This window comes from Pocillopora verrucosa, chromosome 4 (genome assembly GCF_036669915.1).
Source record: "Pocillopora verrucosa isolate sample1 chromosome 4, ASM3666991v2, whole genome shotgun sequence".
In the NCBI taxonomy this organism is placed as follows: Eukaryota; Metazoa; Cnidaria; class Anthozoa; order Scleractinia; family Pocilloporidae; genus Pocillopora; species Pocillopora verrucosa.
The window spans coordinates 1,636,420-1,656,698 of record NC_089315.1 but is presented as its reverse complement, the minus strand read 5'-3'; the positions used below and the strand labels follow the sequence as shown (position 1 = coordinate 1,656,698).

At 36.8% G+C, this 20,279-nt stretch overlaps 3 protein-coding genes across 7 annotated transcripts in view; 2 read left to right on the top strand and 1 right to left on the bottom strand.

Annotated features, from left to right (window-relative positions):
• The first annotated feature begins 1,834 nt into the window (after nt 1-1,834).
• LOC131772649 (geranylgeranyl transferase type-2 subunit beta) lies at nt 1,835-7,872 on the top strand. The gene is made up of 10 exons (XM_059088608.2): nt 1,835-1,912; nt 2,182-2,289; nt 3,749-3,946; nt 4,360-4,465; nt 5,019-5,071; nt 5,266-5,376; nt 5,877-5,988; nt 6,426-6,514; nt 6,819-6,893; nt 7,405-7,872. The coding sequence occupies exons 1-10, from the start codon at nt 1,910-1,912 to the stop codon at nt 7,543-7,545; spliced, it is 996 nt and encodes a 331-aa protein (XP_058944591.1). The 5' UTR covers nt 1,835-1,909; the 3' UTR covers nt 7,546-7,872.
• Nucleotides 7,873-11,311: 3,439 nt separating this feature from the next.
• LOC131772691 (uncharacterized) lies at nt 11,312-13,924 on the top strand. The gene is made up of 5 exons (XM_066164833.1): nt 11,312-11,618; nt 11,723-11,872; nt 11,990-12,112; nt 12,944-13,183; nt 13,614-13,924. Exons 1-5 carry the CDS (start codon nt 11,312-11,314, stop codon nt 13,922-13,924), a joined length of 1,131 nt encoding a protein of 376 aa, XP_066020930.1.
• Nucleotides 13,925-14,437: 513 nt separating this feature from the next.
• Nucleotides 14,438-20,279, bottom strand: part of LOC131772659 (uncharacterized) — a 30,134-nt gene continuing 24,292 nt past the window's right edge. For all 5 annotated transcript variants that reach the window (XM_066165517.1, XM_059088616.2, XM_066165518.1 and 2 more), the window contains exons 23-32: nt 20,150-20,252; nt 19,784-19,934; nt 19,258-19,327; nt 18,784-18,850; nt 18,429-18,514; nt 17,820-17,946; nt 17,425-17,466; nt 16,198-16,275; nt 15,445-15,574; nt 14,438-15,252 (exon numbers count right to left, since the gene is read on the bottom strand). In XM_066165517.1, the coding sequence (XP_066021614.1) occupies nt 15,251-15,252; nt 15,445-15,574; nt 16,198-16,275; nt 17,425-17,466; nt 17,820-17,946; nt 18,429-18,514; nt 18,784-18,850; nt 19,258-19,327; nt 19,784-19,934; nt 20,150-20,252 (856 nt within the window). In that variant the 3' untranslated portion in view covers nt 14,438-15,250. The remainder of the gene's footprint in view (nt 15,253-15,444; nt 15,575-16,197; nt 16,276-17,424; nt 17,467-17,819; nt 17,947-18,428; nt 18,515-18,783; nt 18,851-19,257; nt 19,328-19,783; nt 19,935-20,149; nt 20,253-20,279) is intronic.

Sequence of the window (20,279 nt, the reverse complement as noted above, 5' to 3'; positions counted from 1 at the left end):
TGATTGGCTAGTTTAGTGACTAACAAGTACTAATCACCTCCGAGTAGCCGATGCTTGCGAGTGTCGATCGCGAGTGTAGTGTGTCAACTTAATTTTAGTTCGTACTTTTTCTCCTTTGTTTCGTTTTTCGTTTATTTTCACGAAACATCTATAGACTAATAAATTCCCACGGGCAAACATTATCCATGATTTCGAATGTCAATCGTCCAAGTGGAAAAAACAAAACTTGAAAAACAAGGCAATCGCTGACGTCATTATCATAACTTTTTGACGTGTTCATAATGCTTGCAAACTAAGTGGTTCTTTGTTACTGACGTCGACGGGAAAATCACCAATAAGCAAACAGTAAACAATATATCCGATTATTTTGGAACACTGTATCAGTTCCTTTTTGAATCGCCAGCTGAAACAAGTATTTTTATGGCGAATGTGTAATACTTTTTACTTGTCAAGAGTGGGGGATTTACACGTATTCTTTACGTTTTCCTACGTCTCTTTTCTCCATCATTATTTTCGCACTTTATGTAAATAACGCCACTCTTACTATATCATTTTTCACGCCCCTTTTTAGCAGAGTGTTTTATTTTGCGTCGACGTAAACCTTTTCCTCCGAGCGTTTCATGTCTTGTATATTCCCTCAGTATTTAGTAAGTTTATCTCGTGGTATCTTCGCTTTTATTTTTCCCGTATTACATGTGAGTACATTTTTGTTTTTTATCATTTTACCAATCGAGTCGTCACAAAGCGAAGCAGTATGGAATCAGCACCGCGAAAATGCCCTCATCTTACCGAATTCAAAAGAGAAGAAATTTTTGATGGTGATCAAGCCAATCAGAAAGTGAAGATTATTATCCTAAATCGTCCTTTACGCCAATTCAGGCGCATAGTAAGGGCAGTCGATTAAGCGTGAAGGGAATGAAGGAAAATAGTGTTCAGCGAACGAATTCATGCTCATCACACTTCATACGAAAAGGAAAAGAACGTAAAAATACTAAATCAAGTAAACGGAGTTTACTCTACCAAGAATGTGAAAGCAGAACTATCAGACGAAAAAGTGCGGAGGAAGTCATTAAAATCAGCTTGATATAAACATGGACAGAAAAGCAGTTAATCTTAACTTAATTTGTTCGATGGACAAATGGAGTAAGACAGACAAGCTTGGACTTTCAGTATTTATTACAAAAAGTAATGGAGTAACTCAACAATCATAAAGTAAATGTAAATGATTTGGAATTAATCGTAAAAAAAAACACATTAGCTTTGAAAACAGAATTTCCAACATTTAAAACATCTAGTCGATATTTTTTTAACCTCATATGAACCAAGCCCAGAAAAAAAAATTAATAATTTCTCCTCCTGTATTCATGTTGCCACCTTTGACTGTCCTGTTCCAGTCCTCGCAGCATTGAGTCCACGTAACATGAAGAACAAACTTTAATCCTTTCACCCAGGAAGAGAGACTAAGAACCAATTTCTCCTGACAGTACCAAAACAGTAACAAGCGGACTTGTGATGCAACTAAATAAAAAAAAACCAAGTTCGGATTTCAAACTTTTTGATTCTCGCAGGTGCAAATCGCTGCGACTAACATCTGTTGCAGCAATAAGTCGTACACGGTGAGTTAGTGCGAACTGTCGCTGTGACTTGTTTTGAAGCTGGTACACACCATAGCGGCTCGTCGCAAAGATCACTTAGCGTCTCCCGACCTTTTAAGTTCCTCCACTTTAATTTATCATTCCCCGCGCGAATCTGATCAGCCACACGCAGTTAGCGAAGATACTGGGAACTACTGGCATCCCGCAAAGTTCCCTGTAAATCAATTTGACCAGCGGAATTACTATCCAAGATGGCGACGAAGAAATGGCTTTGATTAATCAAACAGCTGTAACATTTTGTCTTATCTCTGAAAATGGTGAGCGATTTTAATGATTCGTTTCTTTGGAGATTTATTTTATTGAAACGTGTTTTTGTTTAGCCGTTGAGAAATTCATACGAGCTTCTCGTGCGTTAGATTAGGGGATCGAAGACCATATTTGTCCCCATCGATCTGCTCGTAGTAAATGCACAGTTTGTGAAAGGATAGCATCAAAATGAAACGTATAGATGATTACGAATGTTGTTAAAACGAATCATTGAAATGAATGTGTAAATTTAGTCCACTCTCTGTTGATGATTTTTTAGGGTTCTCAAGTGAAAGATGTCAAACTCCCTCCTAATTCGCCAACACAACTGGTGTTGAACAAGCACGCTGATTTTATTGCAGCATATGGGAAGAAGAAAGACGACTATGTATGTGAGATGATGGATATGTTAAATTTTTTAAGGAAGATTGTATTCTAACTGACTTACTGACTGATAGATTGATTGACTCACTTAATGGGCTTTGTTCGATGGCTATTTTGCTACAAGTTTCAGTCACATCGTTCCAAAACGTCGTCGTATCGTTCCACTACGAAGTCACATTGTTCCACTAAAGGTTTCATTTGCTGCACCCCATTAAAGCTCTTTTACTCATATTGAAATCATATTTGAGAGACTTGGAGACAGAAACTTTCAGCACTATTTTAGTACAAAAGCTTACAGAAAAGAATTTACCTTATATCTTTAAAGATGGCTCTTCACTGAATGACTGCCTGACTGACAGACCAACTCACTGACTGACTAGCTGACCAATGACTTCTTGATTGACTTCCTGAATAAGTGACCAACTCACTCAGATTATCTGACCTACAACTGACTACTGACTGACTGACCAACTTGATCACTGACTTCCTGAATAGCTGACTAATGATTAACTTATTGACTGGCCAATTGCCCAAATGATCACTGAAATAATTGACTGACTCTCTGACTATTTGACTCACAACTGGCTGATGACTGACTAACCAACTCACTAACCTCCTGAATAGCTAACCAACAATTATCCTAATGACTGACCAACTGCCCAAATGAACAATCCTGAACAAGTAACTAACTGACTATTTGACCTACAACTGACCTATGGCTGACTGACTTCCTGACTGCCTGAACAGGTGACTAACCTCTGGACCAATTGATGACTTGAACTACTGACTAACTTCCTGACTCACTGACTGATGGGTCAGTGATGTCTGTTTCAAAGAAAACAAGGAAACAAACAAGAAAAACTTTACCCTTTTCCTTCCTGTTTATGTCAATTGGAAATTACTTTTAAAATTAGCAGTTGACCATTGCCTGCCTAGACAGGACAAAGAGCTAATGCTCAAAACATCAGCTTTGTAAACTTTTTAAAGCAGTAAATTTACATCATCATCATAGTTGATAAAACCAAGGTGTCCTAGATTAAACTTAGCCATGTGCAGGCTGGGATAATTTTCATTATGTAAGTAACAAAAGTTAATATTATAATAAAGATTTTTTTGTTGTTAAAAAGATAACATATTAACTTATCTTTTTTGTCATCTTTATACAGTTATACATTAAATAATAAAAAACCAAGTAGAATGTAGCAATTCCTACCCTACTTGAATCAACCAGCCTTAAATATTTCAGCAAAGCTGACACAGCAATTTTTAGAAACCAGACTTAAAAAAGTTATGGACAAACAGCTCCTCCCTCGACTTTGAAAAATTAGGTAATTGGTGTGATCTAAGTCACCTTAACCAACAACGTTCTTAGTACTGGACTGCCTTTATATATATGGTTATATATGGATTATATGGTTATATATGGATTATTTAGTAACAGTATTTTGATGATTTTCCATTAGGAGTACTGTATTACAGAATATTTACGCATGAGTGGAGTGTACTGGGGTCTAACATCAATGTTTCTTATGAACAAGCAAGATATGATGGAGAAAGATGAAATCATTGAGTTTGTCAAGTCTTGTCAACATGAAAATGGTGGATTCAGTGCCAGTCATAACCATGACCCTCATCTGCTGTACACACTAAGTGCCATCCAGGTATGGGGGACTGGACTGAAACACTTCATAAACACTCTCTTCAATGTCATGTTAATTGCTCACTTGGGGCTTATCTTTGAAGCCTGCTGTAATTTCTGTAAAAACTATTTTCAGGGAATGGAACTCAAGAGAGGTCATTTCCATAGTGTCATCTCTTGCTTGTTCCATCTTATAAGATATAAACATTGAACATATGACATCACTCTAAACTTAAGTTTTCAACCAGTTTTAATTTCATTCTAGAAACTGTAAGCTAGCTTACATTCTATAATATTTGCTCTTCAATCTTTTCTGTTTTATTCTTTTGTTTGATAACATCTAAAATTATCACTACTTTATCCAAAGGCATTTAATTCTACCTTTCCATTCCTTGAGCTTGAAGGTCATTTCTATTTATTACTTCCTTATTCTAGGTTTTATCACTTTATGGATGCATTGAACTAATAGATGTCAATAAAACAGTGGACTATGTATCAAAGCTTCAGCAAGCTGATGGATCATTTGTAGGAGACAAGTGGGGTTAGTTTAAACATTTACTTGGTTATCTTGAAAATCCAGCTGAACTATTTCCTGTGTAACTAAAGATGTTGTTTTACATAATCATGTCATGTTGTCCTTCAGTAGCATTTCAAAATGGTAAAATATCATGTAGTTTCATGTGAGGCTTAAATTACTTTAAAAATTAAATACAAGTTTTGACTCATTTTCAGTTTTTGAGAGCTTTGGCTGATCATTGGTAATATTATCATTATCGGATCCTAGATGAAATCATTGATTGGCAAAAGCTTGGAGACTTGGTTTTAACTTGTTTTTTAATTTTTACAGCATTTTAAGGTATCGCTAGAAACTGTTATACCATAAAGGTGTTGTATTATTTTATGAAACTGTAACCCTTTAAAATATATGATACATGTTAAACTTGGTTTATTCATCATTAGAATTTGCACCTCTGGTGCTAAGCTCATATTATCTTTGTGGGTTTCTTATTAACCTTAGATAAAGACTTATTAAACTGAGATGATGATGCTTCCATTTGTTATGTAACTATGTGGATTTTTTTTCTAATCTTCAGGGGAAGTTGATACAAGGTTTTCATTTTGTGCTTTGGCTAGCTTAAAGTTGCTGGTAGGTCTGTGTAATTTGATACAAATTCTTCAATTTGATTTATTTTTCTGAGTATTTAAGAACTACTTCTTGCCTGTGCTGTGGAAAGCTTGAGGCAATCATGTTTTCTCAACACTGTAACTGTGAATAAAGCTTGCATTTTTGAACAAACATATTCATGATTATGATTACAAGTTATCTCTGTCTTTCATCAGGGCCACCTGGAAGCAGTAAACGTACCAAAGGCTGTTGAATATGTGTTGTCATGTATGAATTTTGACGGTGGCTTCGGTTGCAGACCAGGATCAGAGTCACACTCAGGGCAGGTAGTACAGTTGTCATTGATTTTACATTACTTTAGATATTTGCCACATACAAAATATATATATACATATATAGTTATGTAACCATAGATATCTTTGCAAAAGGGACTTTTCAGAGCCAATAGAGTCAAAATTTCCACATGATCATACAGTTGTTTAAAATTCAATGGGAATGAGATAGAGGAGAAGACTTAAGTCACATTACAGAAATGGAGTTGAACTCAGAACAGCTTAGAAATAAGTGGATTGAGTTACAAACTGGTTTGAGTAAATCTGTGTCAACAGGATTTCAATTACAACACCGTAACCTCTTGGTTACACCACCTCCATATGCAAGGATGGGATATCTCTCAGCACTGAACAAACTTTGGATGAAACTTGATCTTATGTTTGGTCAACATATCCTGTACTCTAAGAACTTGAATGAAGGCTAACTTGTGTTTTATTTCTTTACACTCATGAAGCGGCAGGTGTAATGCATATTCAACCATTTCTCTTTGCAGATTTATTGCTGTCTTGGTGCTTTTGCCATAGCTGACTCTCTCCATCATGTGAATGCTGATATGTTAGGATGGTGGCTTTGTGAGCGACAACTGCCATCTGGTGGTTTAAATGGTGAGTGACAGGCACTTGACTGTGTGATGGCCGCAGGGTAATTGGAACGGGTAGGACTGCCATTCAGTATGCTGGAACTGTGACTCAAATCTTGTCAGAGTATTTTTTCTTTTCAAAATAAGAGCTTAAGATTGCAGAAAACCCAGTTGGGAGGTTAAAGAACAATTCTCAAAATATTGTCAATAGTTATCCAAGATAGCAATGGTTCTGCCTTACAACTCGCCATGATTGGACCTTAAATTCAGGCCACTATCTCAACCATGTGTTTTCCAAACTAAAAAAATTAATGAAGATTCTTCTTCCCTATTTCTTTTGTTCTGATTGGAGGAAGGGATAGGGTCAGGAAGAAGAGAAAAAATCGGCACTTGTGTTTTGTTTTGGTGTTCTAGTAACATAGAAAAGGGAAAGCTAAGATATTTATTTTAAATTCACTCTAGGTCGTCCAGAGAAACTCCCAGATGTTTGTTACTCATGGTGGGTGTTGGCATCACTCAAGATCATCGGAAAATTACATTGGATAGATAAGGTATAGACACAACCAGACTGTCAGACAGACAGACAGACAGACCAGACTTACAGACGGACAGACCAGACTGACAGACAGACAGACCAAACTGAGGCAGACAGACAGACTGGACTTACAATTGAATTGATATTGTAGGTTGAAAACGGTGAAGGGTTTCTAAAGCTGACTTTTCGAGAGTTAGCCCTTCGTCAGAGCGAATGGGAAAAAGAAAGTCAGTTAGTCAGTCAGCCAGACAGTATAAACATTGATGCTTTTCCGCGAGACAGCTGTTATAATTGTTATATTTAACGTATTTGTGTTTTAGGACAAATTAGAGAGTTACATCCTTGCCTGTCAGGATGAAGAGACGGGTGGATTTGCTGATAGACCGGGTGATATGGTAAGGCTGAACGTTGACCAGGTAGAACTGGGTGACTATCTTTTTTATAATATAAGAGACAAATTGAATGATAAAGGAAGGACTCGTGAAAATTAGGGATTTAGCGGAATTTGAGCCAATGAGAAAGGAAAACGAAACGAATATGAAAAAAGCACCATAAAGCTTCTCTTTGGTTCGTTTTGTAAGCTTCCATCAGGCAGTTCTTTGTCTTGCACATACTGCAAAATTTCTATTTTACTCAATGTTAACTTACCTCCGCGTAACTTGTCATCCAAAAGGAAGTGATGACATATCCGATCCAACCAAAGTGTCGATTGAAACATTACAATCGTAGCGTCGGCCGCAATCCTACTCAATGTCCTACGTAAGACAAGGAAGACACAAACACCGTACCTGAATGTGTTGATTCCCTAGAGGAGGTCCATGAAATGATGTAATCTAGCGATAAAGGTTATTTTATTTCTTCTAAATGCTACGTGGTTTTAAATTCGTCGTCTTTTCACATTTGCAGGTCGATCCGTTCCACACGCTGTTTGGCTTAGCAGGTTTGTCTCTGTTAGGATCTTCCGAGGTTAAACCTGTCAATCCTGTTTACTGTTTACCTGAGGAAACAATCGAAAATTTAAACATTCGACCTGAACTACTGGCGTGAGGGTTGAACGCGGACTTCTTCAGCTGTGTACACATCGAGTAAACGTGACCAAAGAGTATCCAGTTTACTACGAGGAGAAGAAAGGGGGAAGGGGAAGAACTTGCGATAGTCACGTGAACAGGATTCTTCAGACAACAAGCTAGTGCAGGATGAAAACATACCTTTAATTTCTGGACTGTTTAAAGGCCAGGCCGTAAATATTTTGGCCACCCTGTTCGTGGTCGTATCATCAAGGAGTCGTTGCACAGCCTTAGTAATTTAAATGAGTTTCGGAAAAATCTTATTGAATTAAATTGGTACCCAAGGTTGTGTAAACTTGGTTGAGTTTCTCTGTTAATACATTCAGATAACACAACACTAACTACTTTGAACGACTGACATCTGGAGAGCTGGTTTACTGACTTGAAACAGCCCCCCCCCCCTCCCCCCAATAGGTTTCAACTACTACCGGCACCATACAAACGACTTATTCACAACACTAACGTTACCAACAAACCGAACAGAACGACCTAACTTTATTTTTAGCGTTATTTAAACATCCCTGAGTAAGCTAAAGACGTGTACTATTTGGTGCTTTTGAGACGGTAAGCTGAACATAATTTTACTTATTCCTCGGTCTATTTTCTCTTGGCCAAGTTTAGCGATGCTCTGGGCTTCGGGTTGAAGCCATCGCTAGTGATACCCAGTTATTTTCCTATGTGTTCTTGGAAATGACAATACATTTTCTTTACATTCCAATTGTGAAAAAAGGGTGTCAATTGGTAACAGAGAACTGAAAGTGCAAAAATCAAAAACCCTGAAATTCCAGGTTTACATAGCCTACTACTTTAAGACCGCCAAAGTAAAGAGAAAATTTTTTTGATCTGACGTTTCTTGTTCTAGAAATGTAATGTGTGTCTGAATAAGTTTTGTCTTCCAGTTCAGTACCCTAAAGGCAAATAATACGCTCGGCAGCGATTTGCTGCAGTTCCCGTTATCAGTCGGCTTCGCGGCTTAGTAACCACACATCGAAGAATAGTTTTTAAATATACTGAATTAATCTTCCAATTACGCATGTTTTTTTTTACGAACTTCTTTAGAACTGACGTAGTGTGTTCTTCACTCTGTGAACCAAGATTATCTCCAAGATTCATCTTTCTTAATTGTGCAGTTACGCCCAATTGTGAGAAACTTCATCATAACCGACAATGTATGTCTCCACTCTGAAAATAGATTTCCTTTTTACAACAAAATTTTCTACAATTTATATTATTGTATTGCTGATGATCATCATTCGTCTACAGGAAGATTTAGCAAATCTGTAACTTCATGCAGAGGTATTCATGTTCTCGACAGGGTTATGTCCACCCCACAGGTTATTTTAGGGGCACATCACACGGCATAAAACCAACCGCATGGGGGAGAACATAAACGCACGTTTTGCTCTTTCACATGTACACATGCACAACTAGAAATAGTTTTCCTGGCCTCACCGCGGGATGGAACATAGGTGGAATAGTAACACTGTTCTTATATAATTTTATTTTGTGTTCAATTTTGCTTTATCTCGTTAACATTGCGTGATACATCGAAACTTATTGGCTCATTTCTAGGATCGCTGACAATAGTAATTCACTTACCAAATTGGGAAGACAGGGTATAATCGGTTTGACACTTGTCATAACCTGCTTTGGGGTTATGGCTTTTACGACTTACAGTTAAATTTTGGCCATTTAACGGCTAACGATTAATTTCCTTCTTTTGTGATTAAAGGAAACATTTTTATAATTAACGACTAACGGTTAAAATTTGTCATTTTTTACGCCCAATGTCTAAAATGTTTGGCTGTTCTACGGCTAACGGTCGACCCGATTGAGACTGTTTTTTAATCATCCTATCAGGCAAACGGCACGACATCATTGCGTGGGTCGAAAACCTTATTAATGACCTGATTAACATTTTTAAACCAATAACTACCCAGGTATTATTTGTAGCGTTTTTTAGGAGTTCGACTTTCTCACGTTTTTCAAAAATATTATTCTTATCTAAGTTTTTTAAAGTGGCTGATACAAGAATGGTCACTTAAATATATATAACTAACCAGCAAAGATAGAATAGCAAAAATTACCTGCTGATAGTAGCTGATGTAATTTTACACAGGTGAACTGGAAGCAAGATACGAGAGTTACAGTTCACCTCAAAAGTTGTTTGTTTTGTAGCTATAGTTGTAACACTTCCAACTACTCAATAATTAATAGCACGGCTCCATTTTTCACAGTTGACCGCCTGAGCCCGGGGGCTAACATGCTCCAAAAGCGAATTTCCTTTAAAAGGTAGGGAAAATCTTTGTAAGCTACTTCTTTAAATGTTTTTGTTAACATGTCGGGCTCCATTGAACAAGCTGCTAAACTCCATAGTCGTCGAATCAATTTTGCACATGTATTTTTAAGAGATCGTAAACTACAGTTTACAATCTCTTAGCATTTTTTTTATTAGAATTACCACGAACTAACAAACGGGATGTGAAAAGCGAGCGCGCTAGAATACAGGGATAGTTACACTCCTTCTTAAAAACCATCGAGAATTTCTCGAGGTCGCCTTGATGAATTTGTTAGCTTTGTCAGAGTTAAAATGCAGAGTCACTGTATGGGGTGCTGCAAATCTCTTAAAAAATCTTTTGAATGAATCATGCACCATCACTCCTACTTACCACCTGTTTTTTTCTTTTCTTTTTTTTTTTTACAGAAAAAATTGAAATCAAAAGTTGTCCTCCTGAAAAGTACTCAGCCGGAAGTATTGCTTAAAGCTTATTAAAAACAGATAAGCTCCAGAGAAATGAAAATGTAATTTGTCTTTTTATAACTTTTTCTACTTCGTGCGATATTTTAGCATTTTCAAGCGGACTGTTGCTATCATAACATAACCAATTGTCCAATAACGCGGAGTATTTGTACTCGACTCGCGCGTTATTTTTTACTCTGGTTAGTAACACTGTTCTTATATAATTTTTTATTTTGTGTTCAATTTTGCGTATTAATTTGGTAAAAAATTTTTTATGGAGTACACTTTTGAAAATGTTTTCGTCGATCGTAAGGGCTTCAGCTTAATTTATCTCGTTAACATTGCGTGATAAATTGAAACTTGTTGGCTTATTTCCAGGGTCAATTACAATAGTAATTCATTTATCAAATTAGAAAGTAAGGGTATAATTGGTTTGACACGATATTTTAGCATTTTCATGTGGACTGTTGCTATCTTAACATAACCAACTTTCCAATAGCGTGGACTGTTTGTACTCGACTCGCGCGTTATTTACACTCTAGTTAGTGCACTTGGGTCATAAATATACCTTATGAGACGTTTTGGTTTGTAGTATCGCTGAGTATTTTTACGAGTTGTGCCGTATTTTGACGAGCCTGTAGGCGAGTCAAAATAAAAACGAGTAAAAATACTCAGCGATACTACAAACCAAAACGTCTAATAGGTCATTTATTATCCAACTGCTATTTTCTTCTGTTGAGTCCTGTTCTCCTGTTCATTTCTCATAAGACGGGAAAAGCAAAGCGGATAGAGAAACGTAGCGCGCGCAGCCGACTGGTCAAACAGGTATTTTAACAGCACAAAATAACCGGCTGTCCAAATAACCGTACAATATCGCAGGATATTTGTACTCTATTCGTGTTTTATTTGTACTCTACTATGTGCAGTTGGATAATAACAACTTTTATTTTACTTTTTGTTTGACTTTTTTTTTTAACTGTGTCGTTTTTTTCAGTTAAGTAACAAAATGAGTTGGACTGTGACCTGGTTCTTCGTCGTTGGTTTCTTAATCGACGTTGCATTTGTTGATGCACAGTGCAAACAAGAGAGAAACATAGCTGGAATGGCCCTGCGGGGATTTGTTTTTAAAAAGTTTTCTGTATCAGCCATCCACGAGTGTGACATCAGCTGCGAAAGAGAAATCAGATGTCAGAGTTATAACTACGTAGTTGGAGAAAAGTCCTGTGAACTGAACAACCGGACCAAAGAGGCAAAACCTGAAAATTTTCAACCAGACCTCGCTCGGTTTTACCACATACGTTTTTTTGACAGGGGTACGTATCAAATGTAAAGTCAAATTGGAGTTCATTTTATAGGATGAATAATCTGTTATAATTAATGCCTGTGCTGTATGACTATTTTGGGTTTTCTCTCACAGCTCCTTTAGGATCCGTACCAGAGATGCCCGCAGAGTCGTGTCGGGAAATAAAGATGAGTGAAGGCAAAGCAGCCATAAGCAGCAAATATTGGTTGGATCCAAATAGGAGTGGAAAGGCCGCTTTACTTTACTGTGACATGGAAATAGAAGGTGTCTGCTCAAAACTGGTTTGATGTATTAAGATTGTCTGTTCGTGCTTACTAATGATTGCATTCCATTTAAGAGTTCCATCGATTGAGACACTTTCAATTACTACTTTCTGTTCAGATATCGATGAATGTGTCTCCGGCACTCATGAATGCGACGTAAATGCCCAATGTATCAACACCGTTGGCTCTTATAACTGCACGTGTAAAAATGGATATTCTGGTGATGGAAGATCGTGTTCAGGTATAAAAGTAACCCAATTACATGTACAATTATAATCATATAAGTTGTTCTGAAGAGTGGCTCTTTCTGGGAATTTCCACAAAGCTTGGTCATTTAATGCGGATACTAGAGCTGTATAAGGAAGCGCTTGGTTCAGTTCTCCGGAACAATCTATTTGGTAATGCAATTATGATTTCCGTTATGCCGTGACAAGTTGTAAGTTTCCATGATATCGAACATAGCGTGAGCCGCTTGCTTAACTTCTTCAATCTTGAAGATCTTAATGTGTTTAACTCAGGTCTACATAAATTAAGACGTGTATTTGTACATAGCCCGCCCTATTTTATCTCAGCAAAGTTTAGCAATACCTAGGGCTCCAGGTGACAAGGTCCGGGTGAAAGCTGTATCCCTTGTCATGGGTGTTTTTATTTGTTTCCTTGGGAAACTCATTTCATTTACTTTACAACACAGAGTAAAGTGTTAATGGATACCAGAGAGCTGTATGGAAAAAATTAACCCTTTTACTCCCAAGATCTCATAAATAATTCTCTTTACTGTCTGCCATACAATTCTTGCGATGTTAGTTGGAAGAATTTGGGTTTGGATCGACTAATAATCCCCTAATTTATAGTTTTCTTTATTCTCCTCAATTGTCTGCTTGATAATGTATCGATATTGTAAGGAGAAATTCTGTCTTGGTCACTCATGCGAGTTAACGGGTTAAAGGTAGTCCAGAGCTACCTTACCCTGGACCTTTTAGCCATCTAGGCGGAGTAAATTTGCCTTCTTTTAAATTTAGTCATCTAGCCATGCATGTATGTATAACTTTCGTTTTCTTCTTTTCCTTTCAAGCCTATATCGATTCTGTTATCCTAACGGCAAGTAGCTCCTTCGTACATGATTTGCAGCAGTTCCTTGAGCCCGTTATTAGTGATAATAAGACTAGCAACTGGACAAGATGTTACCATGCGCTGTCACATGGGTGGAATACAACTCAATTTCACAGCAGATGTGACAACAAAGGGCCAACTGTCACCATCGCACAAGTCGGAGAATATGTTTTTGGAGCATACATCAGTGTATCGTGGACGAGTAAGTAAAACGTTACTTACGTCAATGATAGGCAGCTTAATCTTAATATAATCTTTTTTAACTCCTAGATTTGAGATAATAAGATTATCAAGCACTCCTAAACCGAAACAATTTAAGGAAACAGATTTATAATTTTTCATTGATCCATTGGAAACTTTTAGAAACTTAGAAATTGTATTTTTACTGAGCGTTATCCAGTTTTATTTTTCTTTTTTTCTTTTTATATATTTTTCTTTTATTTTTTTGCTGGATAATGATGGTATCATTTAGGCTTTCTCAGGAATGCTGAAATTTTCTCAAACAGTGCGATATTTAGCAAAATTTGGGAACTTGGCGGCTTCAGTTGTGTCAAGAGAGTATAGGATATTCCTCTGGTAATGGTCTGATTTAAGCTCCTTAAAGAATTCACTGTTTTATTGCATCACTGTAGGTTATCCATGTATTCGCCGAGAAGATAGAAAGGCGTTTCTCTTTTCACTCTACAACATCAATGGGCATCATCCAGTCAATTTCACTGTGAAATACAACAATGCTATATACAGTTGTCACCAACAATTGCCAATCTTTGGATATGCGGCCGATTTGTTTTTTAAACCTTTACCTCTGACCTCATTTGCAAAACCTGACACCTATCAAATTCCTCCTGGCTGTGTTGAAGAACAGAAATGCAATTTCTATACTGGCACCGTTGATTTCCACTTGACAGATATGGAAGTATTTAGTAGAATAAAGGAAGGCTAATATATCAAACCGATAAACCACGGTAAGGTTTCATGGCCACCACAATTTCAATTTTTAAGATCGCTGTGTCTATCACCTAGAAAAGTCTTAGTCTAGTGTGTTCCTTAGTGATGTTTGATTTCACGTTGAATTCTTAGGGCTGAAATAATCAGCAATGTATAGCAAGTAAAGCCAATACTTGATATTTAGATCAAGGAAGTGGAATGGTTGAAGAAGGAGTATATTGCAAGATAGAAAACTGAATAAAAAAATTTGTCCAGGAGGCTTTACCTCTGAACACCCCTTGATACCACTTATTTGCACAGTCTTAAAATTTTGTAAAAGAATTGTCTTCTGGTTTTGGAGTTATAAGATAAGAGCTGTGCATAAGTTTCATACGCCAAAGTAACTGTTGTATAAGTAGACTTTCCGGATACTCTGTGCAAAGAACTGTAAACATGCTTAGTGAAAATTCCGCACATTTCGCGCTTGAAAATTAACTCCAAAATTTAAAGTAAATAGCTTGGAGTCGTTTGCTTTTATTAATTCATATTGCTTACTTGTATTGCTCACTTCTATGCTCAACACGTAGTTTAAATTAGGTTATTAAAACCTCAAGTTTCGTAGGTAAATGTTGTCTCTATTCTATAACAACAACGACAAAAACTAAAAGAACAAATTTCGAAAGAAAGCAAATCACTGACATTAACGAGGTCTTATTTAAATATTTTGAACGCAGAAATGAGTCAGCCGCAATAAGACGGAGTGCATCTAAAGGAATAGAAATACTGCTTTCAGTATTAGCTGAGAAAGAAGTTAAATGTAAGATTTATACGAAAAAAAAATATGGAAAATAAATTAAACGTGATGTTTACAAACGTCTCAGCCTTTTATATTATAGTCTTAGAATTAACTTGTAATTCAGATTTATCACGGTCTGCTTCGATCAAAACACTCTCAACTTGTTCTATATTCAAACGCGAAATCTTAAACACAACTTCCGTGAAAATGCAAGAATTCTGGAAGCTAGCATAATGCTATAAATAAATGCTAACGCTTAAAAAACGTAGGACTTTCTTTCTGTCCGGAAAAGTCAGTTCCATTGTTTTGTGATTGAAAGCAACCTTCAAGTCGTATAATCTGTGGACTGAAGTCTCATCTGGCCTTTGATTGGTTGGAGTTCAATATCCTTTACGCTCCATGAATAGTCAATATAATTAATTTCCAATATTTACAGGGTCTATTGTTCTGATTCAATGTCCACCATCTTGCCCTCTTCACATATGCATGTCTTCGTTGCTTTTATATTAAATTTAGTTTTTTCCGTTCCTTTTCCATCCACTTGGATTCTTAAAAAACAGATTAGAAAACAACAGGGTTAGTACACGTAAACATGGCTGTCTGTTGCAAATTCTTGGTAACAGTTTGTTCTAGTACTCATTATTTCATCGCGGATTTTTCGCTCGCAGGACCTTTCGCTTGCCCCCGCTGACCAACCTCTAGCATAGACTAGGCTACACACCACAAAATGGACCACTTACATGTGAAATTTCCATTCATTTCTCCACTACGTCTGTAATTTTGATTGTTTTTCTTGATTCTCAAATCAGTCATTCGAACGCCATGGCTTGGTAACCTCTCCGTCGTAAGACTACAGCTGACTGGTTTGCTCTGTGAAAAAATGGAGCTCAGATTATCAGAACGGTATCAGCCTGAAAATGACTGTTATTTGATGATGAACTGGGTTAGAAACACTTTAAAACAGTTTCTAGCGTCTTTTATCCTCTTAAGCAGTAACATCTCACCCACAAATAAGTCTGTTAGTGAAAACTCTTCCTCGTCACACTATTAAAGTCATCTAAACAGACGTCAATAACTACCTGCATGGTTTTATTTTTTCACGATATTCAAACAAAAAAAAAATTCACCGCATGGAACAACTTTGCTATACCGATGAATCGAAACTGACCTATCACAACTGCTGTATGCCACAACCCTTTACAGCAACTAATAGACCGACAACATTCCTCCACAGAACTCCCTGCTCTCACATGGGCAATTAAACATTAACTAGATTATCAAATGTTGTTTTTGGGTTCAAACCAATTACTTTCGGTGGGTCTAAGTTATAAATTTCATTCTCAACCTTTTACTAAGGAAAATAAAACATCCTGCACATAAATTATCATGATCTTACCATAACATCAAATGGAGTTTTCAGTTGATTCGATGGGCTGAATCTACTTCCTTGAAGCAAACTGCAACATCTGATTGAATTGAATAATAATATATACCTTTTGCGTCGCATCAACACCTGAAGCGTGGGCCGCTCGTTGACGTTTTCCTTTCCATATCATCATCGCTGACCTCACCTAAAAATGCGAAAAAAGTTTTTTTTTCCCATGATTTGTTTAGAGAGTTAGATGACGTTGATAAAATTAAGAAAATGTTTCAAAGAAACGAAACCATGGTTATACATCCTATGAAATTTAGAAAAAATATCACTACGTCTCCATTTGCAATCTGCGTTATACTTCTCCATAATGAACCATCTTTGCCTCCATTTTCTTCATTCGTGCCTCTCTGGCATTTGTCGAACCGAGCAAACTATATCATTAAACCTGCAACCCCCGGAAGTGATGAACATGTGACTTCTCCTTGTAATATTTAAACAATATCCAGCAAACAGGTCATGAGAATATTTAAAGTTATCAGGTAGAAGTTGTTATCTCGATCTAACACCAAATTCTTGGAAGTTATTTACAAGGAAATGTGTAGCAGCTAGAGGGGAGAACTAACAATCAGATCTTGAGAGTTAAAGGATTGACCCTTAACACCTTACTATCAGTATGTATATTCTCCATTCTACTATATATACATTTCCTGCATTGCCGACAGGAAAATTTGTTTATCACTCAAGAGCGCTTTCAGCGAGCGATCACACCCTGTATTCTCGTGACTTTTATCAGTTTTATTCATTGGTTAAAACTTTATGCTGGTTACTTTTGAGGGTTGAAGGGTTGAACGTTGGCTTTCGTTGCGATTGGCAAGATTTTTAGGGATCACAGTGTTGCGAATAATCGTGTAGCTTGGTGTTCGGATGCGTTTTTGTGAAGCGATCACTCAGTATTGCTGCTATATTGAATTTTGAAATCAGAGGAAAGTTCATGAGACTTATTATTTTTTGAGATACTTTAACCCTAGGTCTAACATAGCCGGCTGAGGTTGAACGACCGCGAGATTTAATGAGAAAGATGGTAAATGTTGAGCTCGGTAATGAAATAGAGTGAGATGTTTGTTCATCTTGTCACGAGCGTGGGACAGAAAAAGTGGTACTCGGGATTTTTTCTTTGTCCCACGCTCCTATTGAGCATTATTGAAGTGACGTGTTCCCGTCAAAAGTAAGCCGCTTCACCCACTGATATTATTTGTTTGCTACACCAAGTTATTAGAACAAAAACATTTACTGAACATAGATTGGAAAACGAGGTTAGGTTAATGTACCACAAAACATCACAAACCTGTTGATCGAATAAACAATGGAAAATAAATATGAAGAACCCCTGCAAAAAAAGCGAGCAAACTGAATTGAGCATCTTTTAATTTCAACTATTGGGAAGTTTGCATCCTTATAAAACTTTGGATGAAGGTTGATATACCAATCACAGTTGTTGGAAACCAATCAATCATAGCAGAGAAACACGCTCCATAAAGTGACGACGCTAGCCAGTCAACCCCATGACTTAAAGAAACTGTTAACGGCATGCAGATGAAAAGTTGCGATCTGCTTCAAGAGTTATTGACAATGCGTCGCAAGAAGAAAAAAACACTTTTTTAATCAAGGTCTGCCTCACCACACTGATTACGACAGAAACCTAAGTTGAATTTTAGAGACATCTATTCACAAAGAAAATACCTGAAGCGAGTTGAAGATTGCAAACAGATATAGGAAGACCACTGTAGCTTGATCGAACGCAAGGACACCAAACACCCATGTGATGCCGAGAAGAGGAAGAAGGACGACGGAACATTTTATGCCAAGTCTATCAAGGAACATAAGAGACAACTGTCATCAGCTCTCCATAGCTCATGTAATTCCCTCTCAAGGAGGTTGCTTCCTTTCTTTAACTTAAACACTCTAGTAACGCAAATTTTCCAGTTTCAACTCAAACATCCCTTGCGAGGAGTAATGTCAATACATACCCTGGATAAACTACGTTTGAAAACAAGACGAAAATCCAAAGCAAATACTTGTACCGTTTCCACAAGGGTTTATTGGAGTTACCGACTGCTCTGTAAATTTTCCATATAAAGCAAGTCTTACACAACTTAAAAGTTGTACCATATGCTATCCTTTTCTAAAAGAAGTAACTTTATTCATCCACTTCTACTTAGTTTTTCCGACGTAATTCGCCTGGAAGCATTTAATTTTCCTTGAATTTCATGTTTATCAAGTTCTTTAGTTTAAAACCTTTATCTAATACCTTGGGTTAAATAAGGAAAACGATCCATGTTTGAGTCTTACTTGATCTTCTCCTTGTCTTGAGCCCCAATCATTTTGTGACTTGTCATCATGGCCCGTAGAACCAATACAAATATGATGCAGTTTACCTACCAGGAATTAATTTAATAACAAATATCATTCACTCCATTCGGTGGATGACGTGAAGAAATCTCAATAAAAGTTTTCTAAACAGTGTTTTCGGGTGTCCTCTATTGATCAGAAAAGTGTAGACGCCAACGTATTAAGATGTTCCCTTTTTTATCATTGGATTGTTTGTCGTTATCTCAATTTAAAGCCCAAGGTTTGGATTAGAATATAAAGACTTATTTGGTTTTTCTATAATTTTTTTTGATAAAGGAAGGACTTCTTAACCTACCGACACAACAGCAAGAGCAGGAGCGATAAACGTCCAAATTAAACCAGAAGTGATGGATAACCAGCATCTGCAAATCAGTGATGAAGTTATGGGATATTTAGACTTGATTTGAAACAACTCCAAACATATTAAAAATGTATTAAATCGACATTGACGATGTAGTAAAATGTATTAAAATCAATACTGACAAATAGTTCATTTGCAAAAACGAGTGTAACCATGAATTTAAAGACGTCTTTGAATTGTATATCCTACCAGAGGGATAGAGGAGCGAAGACGATAGAACACGTGGTCAATATACATTGTTCTACTTTAGAACAATGGCAGATAATTTTTATAGAAAGCTCTATGTCTAGAGCAGCTCAAGGCAACCAAACTAAGGTTGCAGAGAGTGCATTCGAGGGTAGTTAACAATATATCTTTGGGAAAAATTGAAATAAGGAACCATTTTAAATCTTCTTCCCATAGACATACGTTTCATCTACTCCATATCCTTCTGTTCTTGTGATTACTAGACATATAGCTACATACAACAGCGGAAAACCTGCAAGGTGAAAGGAGCAAAATGGAAGGTGAGTTCCAGGGCTATAACAACGTCAGACTACAGACGTGTAGGGGACCTGTGGAGAAATTTCTTATGTGTGCAGTGTTACATACGTAAATTAGGTTCTGCACGCACGTTTCTTCAGGTTATCCTTCAGATAATCCATCCTGTTTCTTGATCATTCTCATCAAATTTAGTTGAAAAGAGACACCACGAAGAGAAAGCCTCGTAGAACGATTTCTAATCTCCTAAATACTACCTTGAATAGCGTTAATGCAGAGGTCAAGAAGAAGGAACCGTTTTGTAGCGAATCAACAAACTGGTTTTAGAGGTAATGAAACCTTTGACTCTCCGGGAACTCTAGGATAAAGAAATACTAAAATAATAGAAGTAATGTCCTGTGATATTACTCACCTAAGTTAAAAATATTTTCATCTAACAAAGTGAAACACTTACCCCAGCCAAGAAAGTAGAAATATCTTTGTTTGCTTTCTCCACCAAATACTTTAACAATTGAAGAGTATATCTGTAATCCCTCGACCAACATCCAAAATATAGCGCTCAGATAGAAAAAATGAAGCAGGACGGAGATTACTTTGCAAGTAACCTGTAACAAAAAATGTTTCTAGGAATTAAAACGAAAATGAATTGAAGAATGATACAAGTGCCCGATAGCATAATGAGCGCATAAAGTCTTAAAATTTGACATGGCCGTAACATTAGAGGATTTCTGATTGCCTTCATGGGATTTTGGATAATTGTACTTTCATATTTTGGTCACTATTAAAGGTACTAGTGGTCATATTTTGGCAAGGAAACTACCTCGTATTCTGTGGATACTGCTCCAATTAAAAGAAGAACATTCGCAGCCAAAAGTGCGATACACAGATTGACATGGATCACTGTCTTGTGAGACTTTAATATTCTAAGTAAAAGATAAAAGTACAGAGTT

Coding starts and splice junctions, on each gene's coding strand:
- LOC131772649 (XM_059088608.2), top strand. Junction 5,989..6,425: donor GCCATCTGGTGGTTTAAATG/GTGAGTGACAGG, acceptor AATTCACTCTAG/GTCGTCCAGAGAAACTCCCA. Junction 6,515..6,818: donor AATTACATTGGATAGATAAG/GTATAGACACAA, acceptor TTTGTGTTTTAG/GACAAATTAGAGAGTTACAT.
- LOC131772691 (XM_066164833.1), top strand. CDS start 11,312: ATGAGTTGGACTGTGACCTGGTTCTTCGTCGTTGGTTTCTTAATCGAC. Junction 12,113..12,943: donor TGATGGAAGATCGTGTTCAG/GTATAAAAGTAA, acceptor TTTCCTTTCAAG/CCTATATCGATTCTGTTATC. Junction 13,184..13,613: donor CATCAGTGTATCGTGGACGA/GTAAGTAAAACG, acceptor GCATCACTGTAG/GTTATCCATGTATTCGCCGA.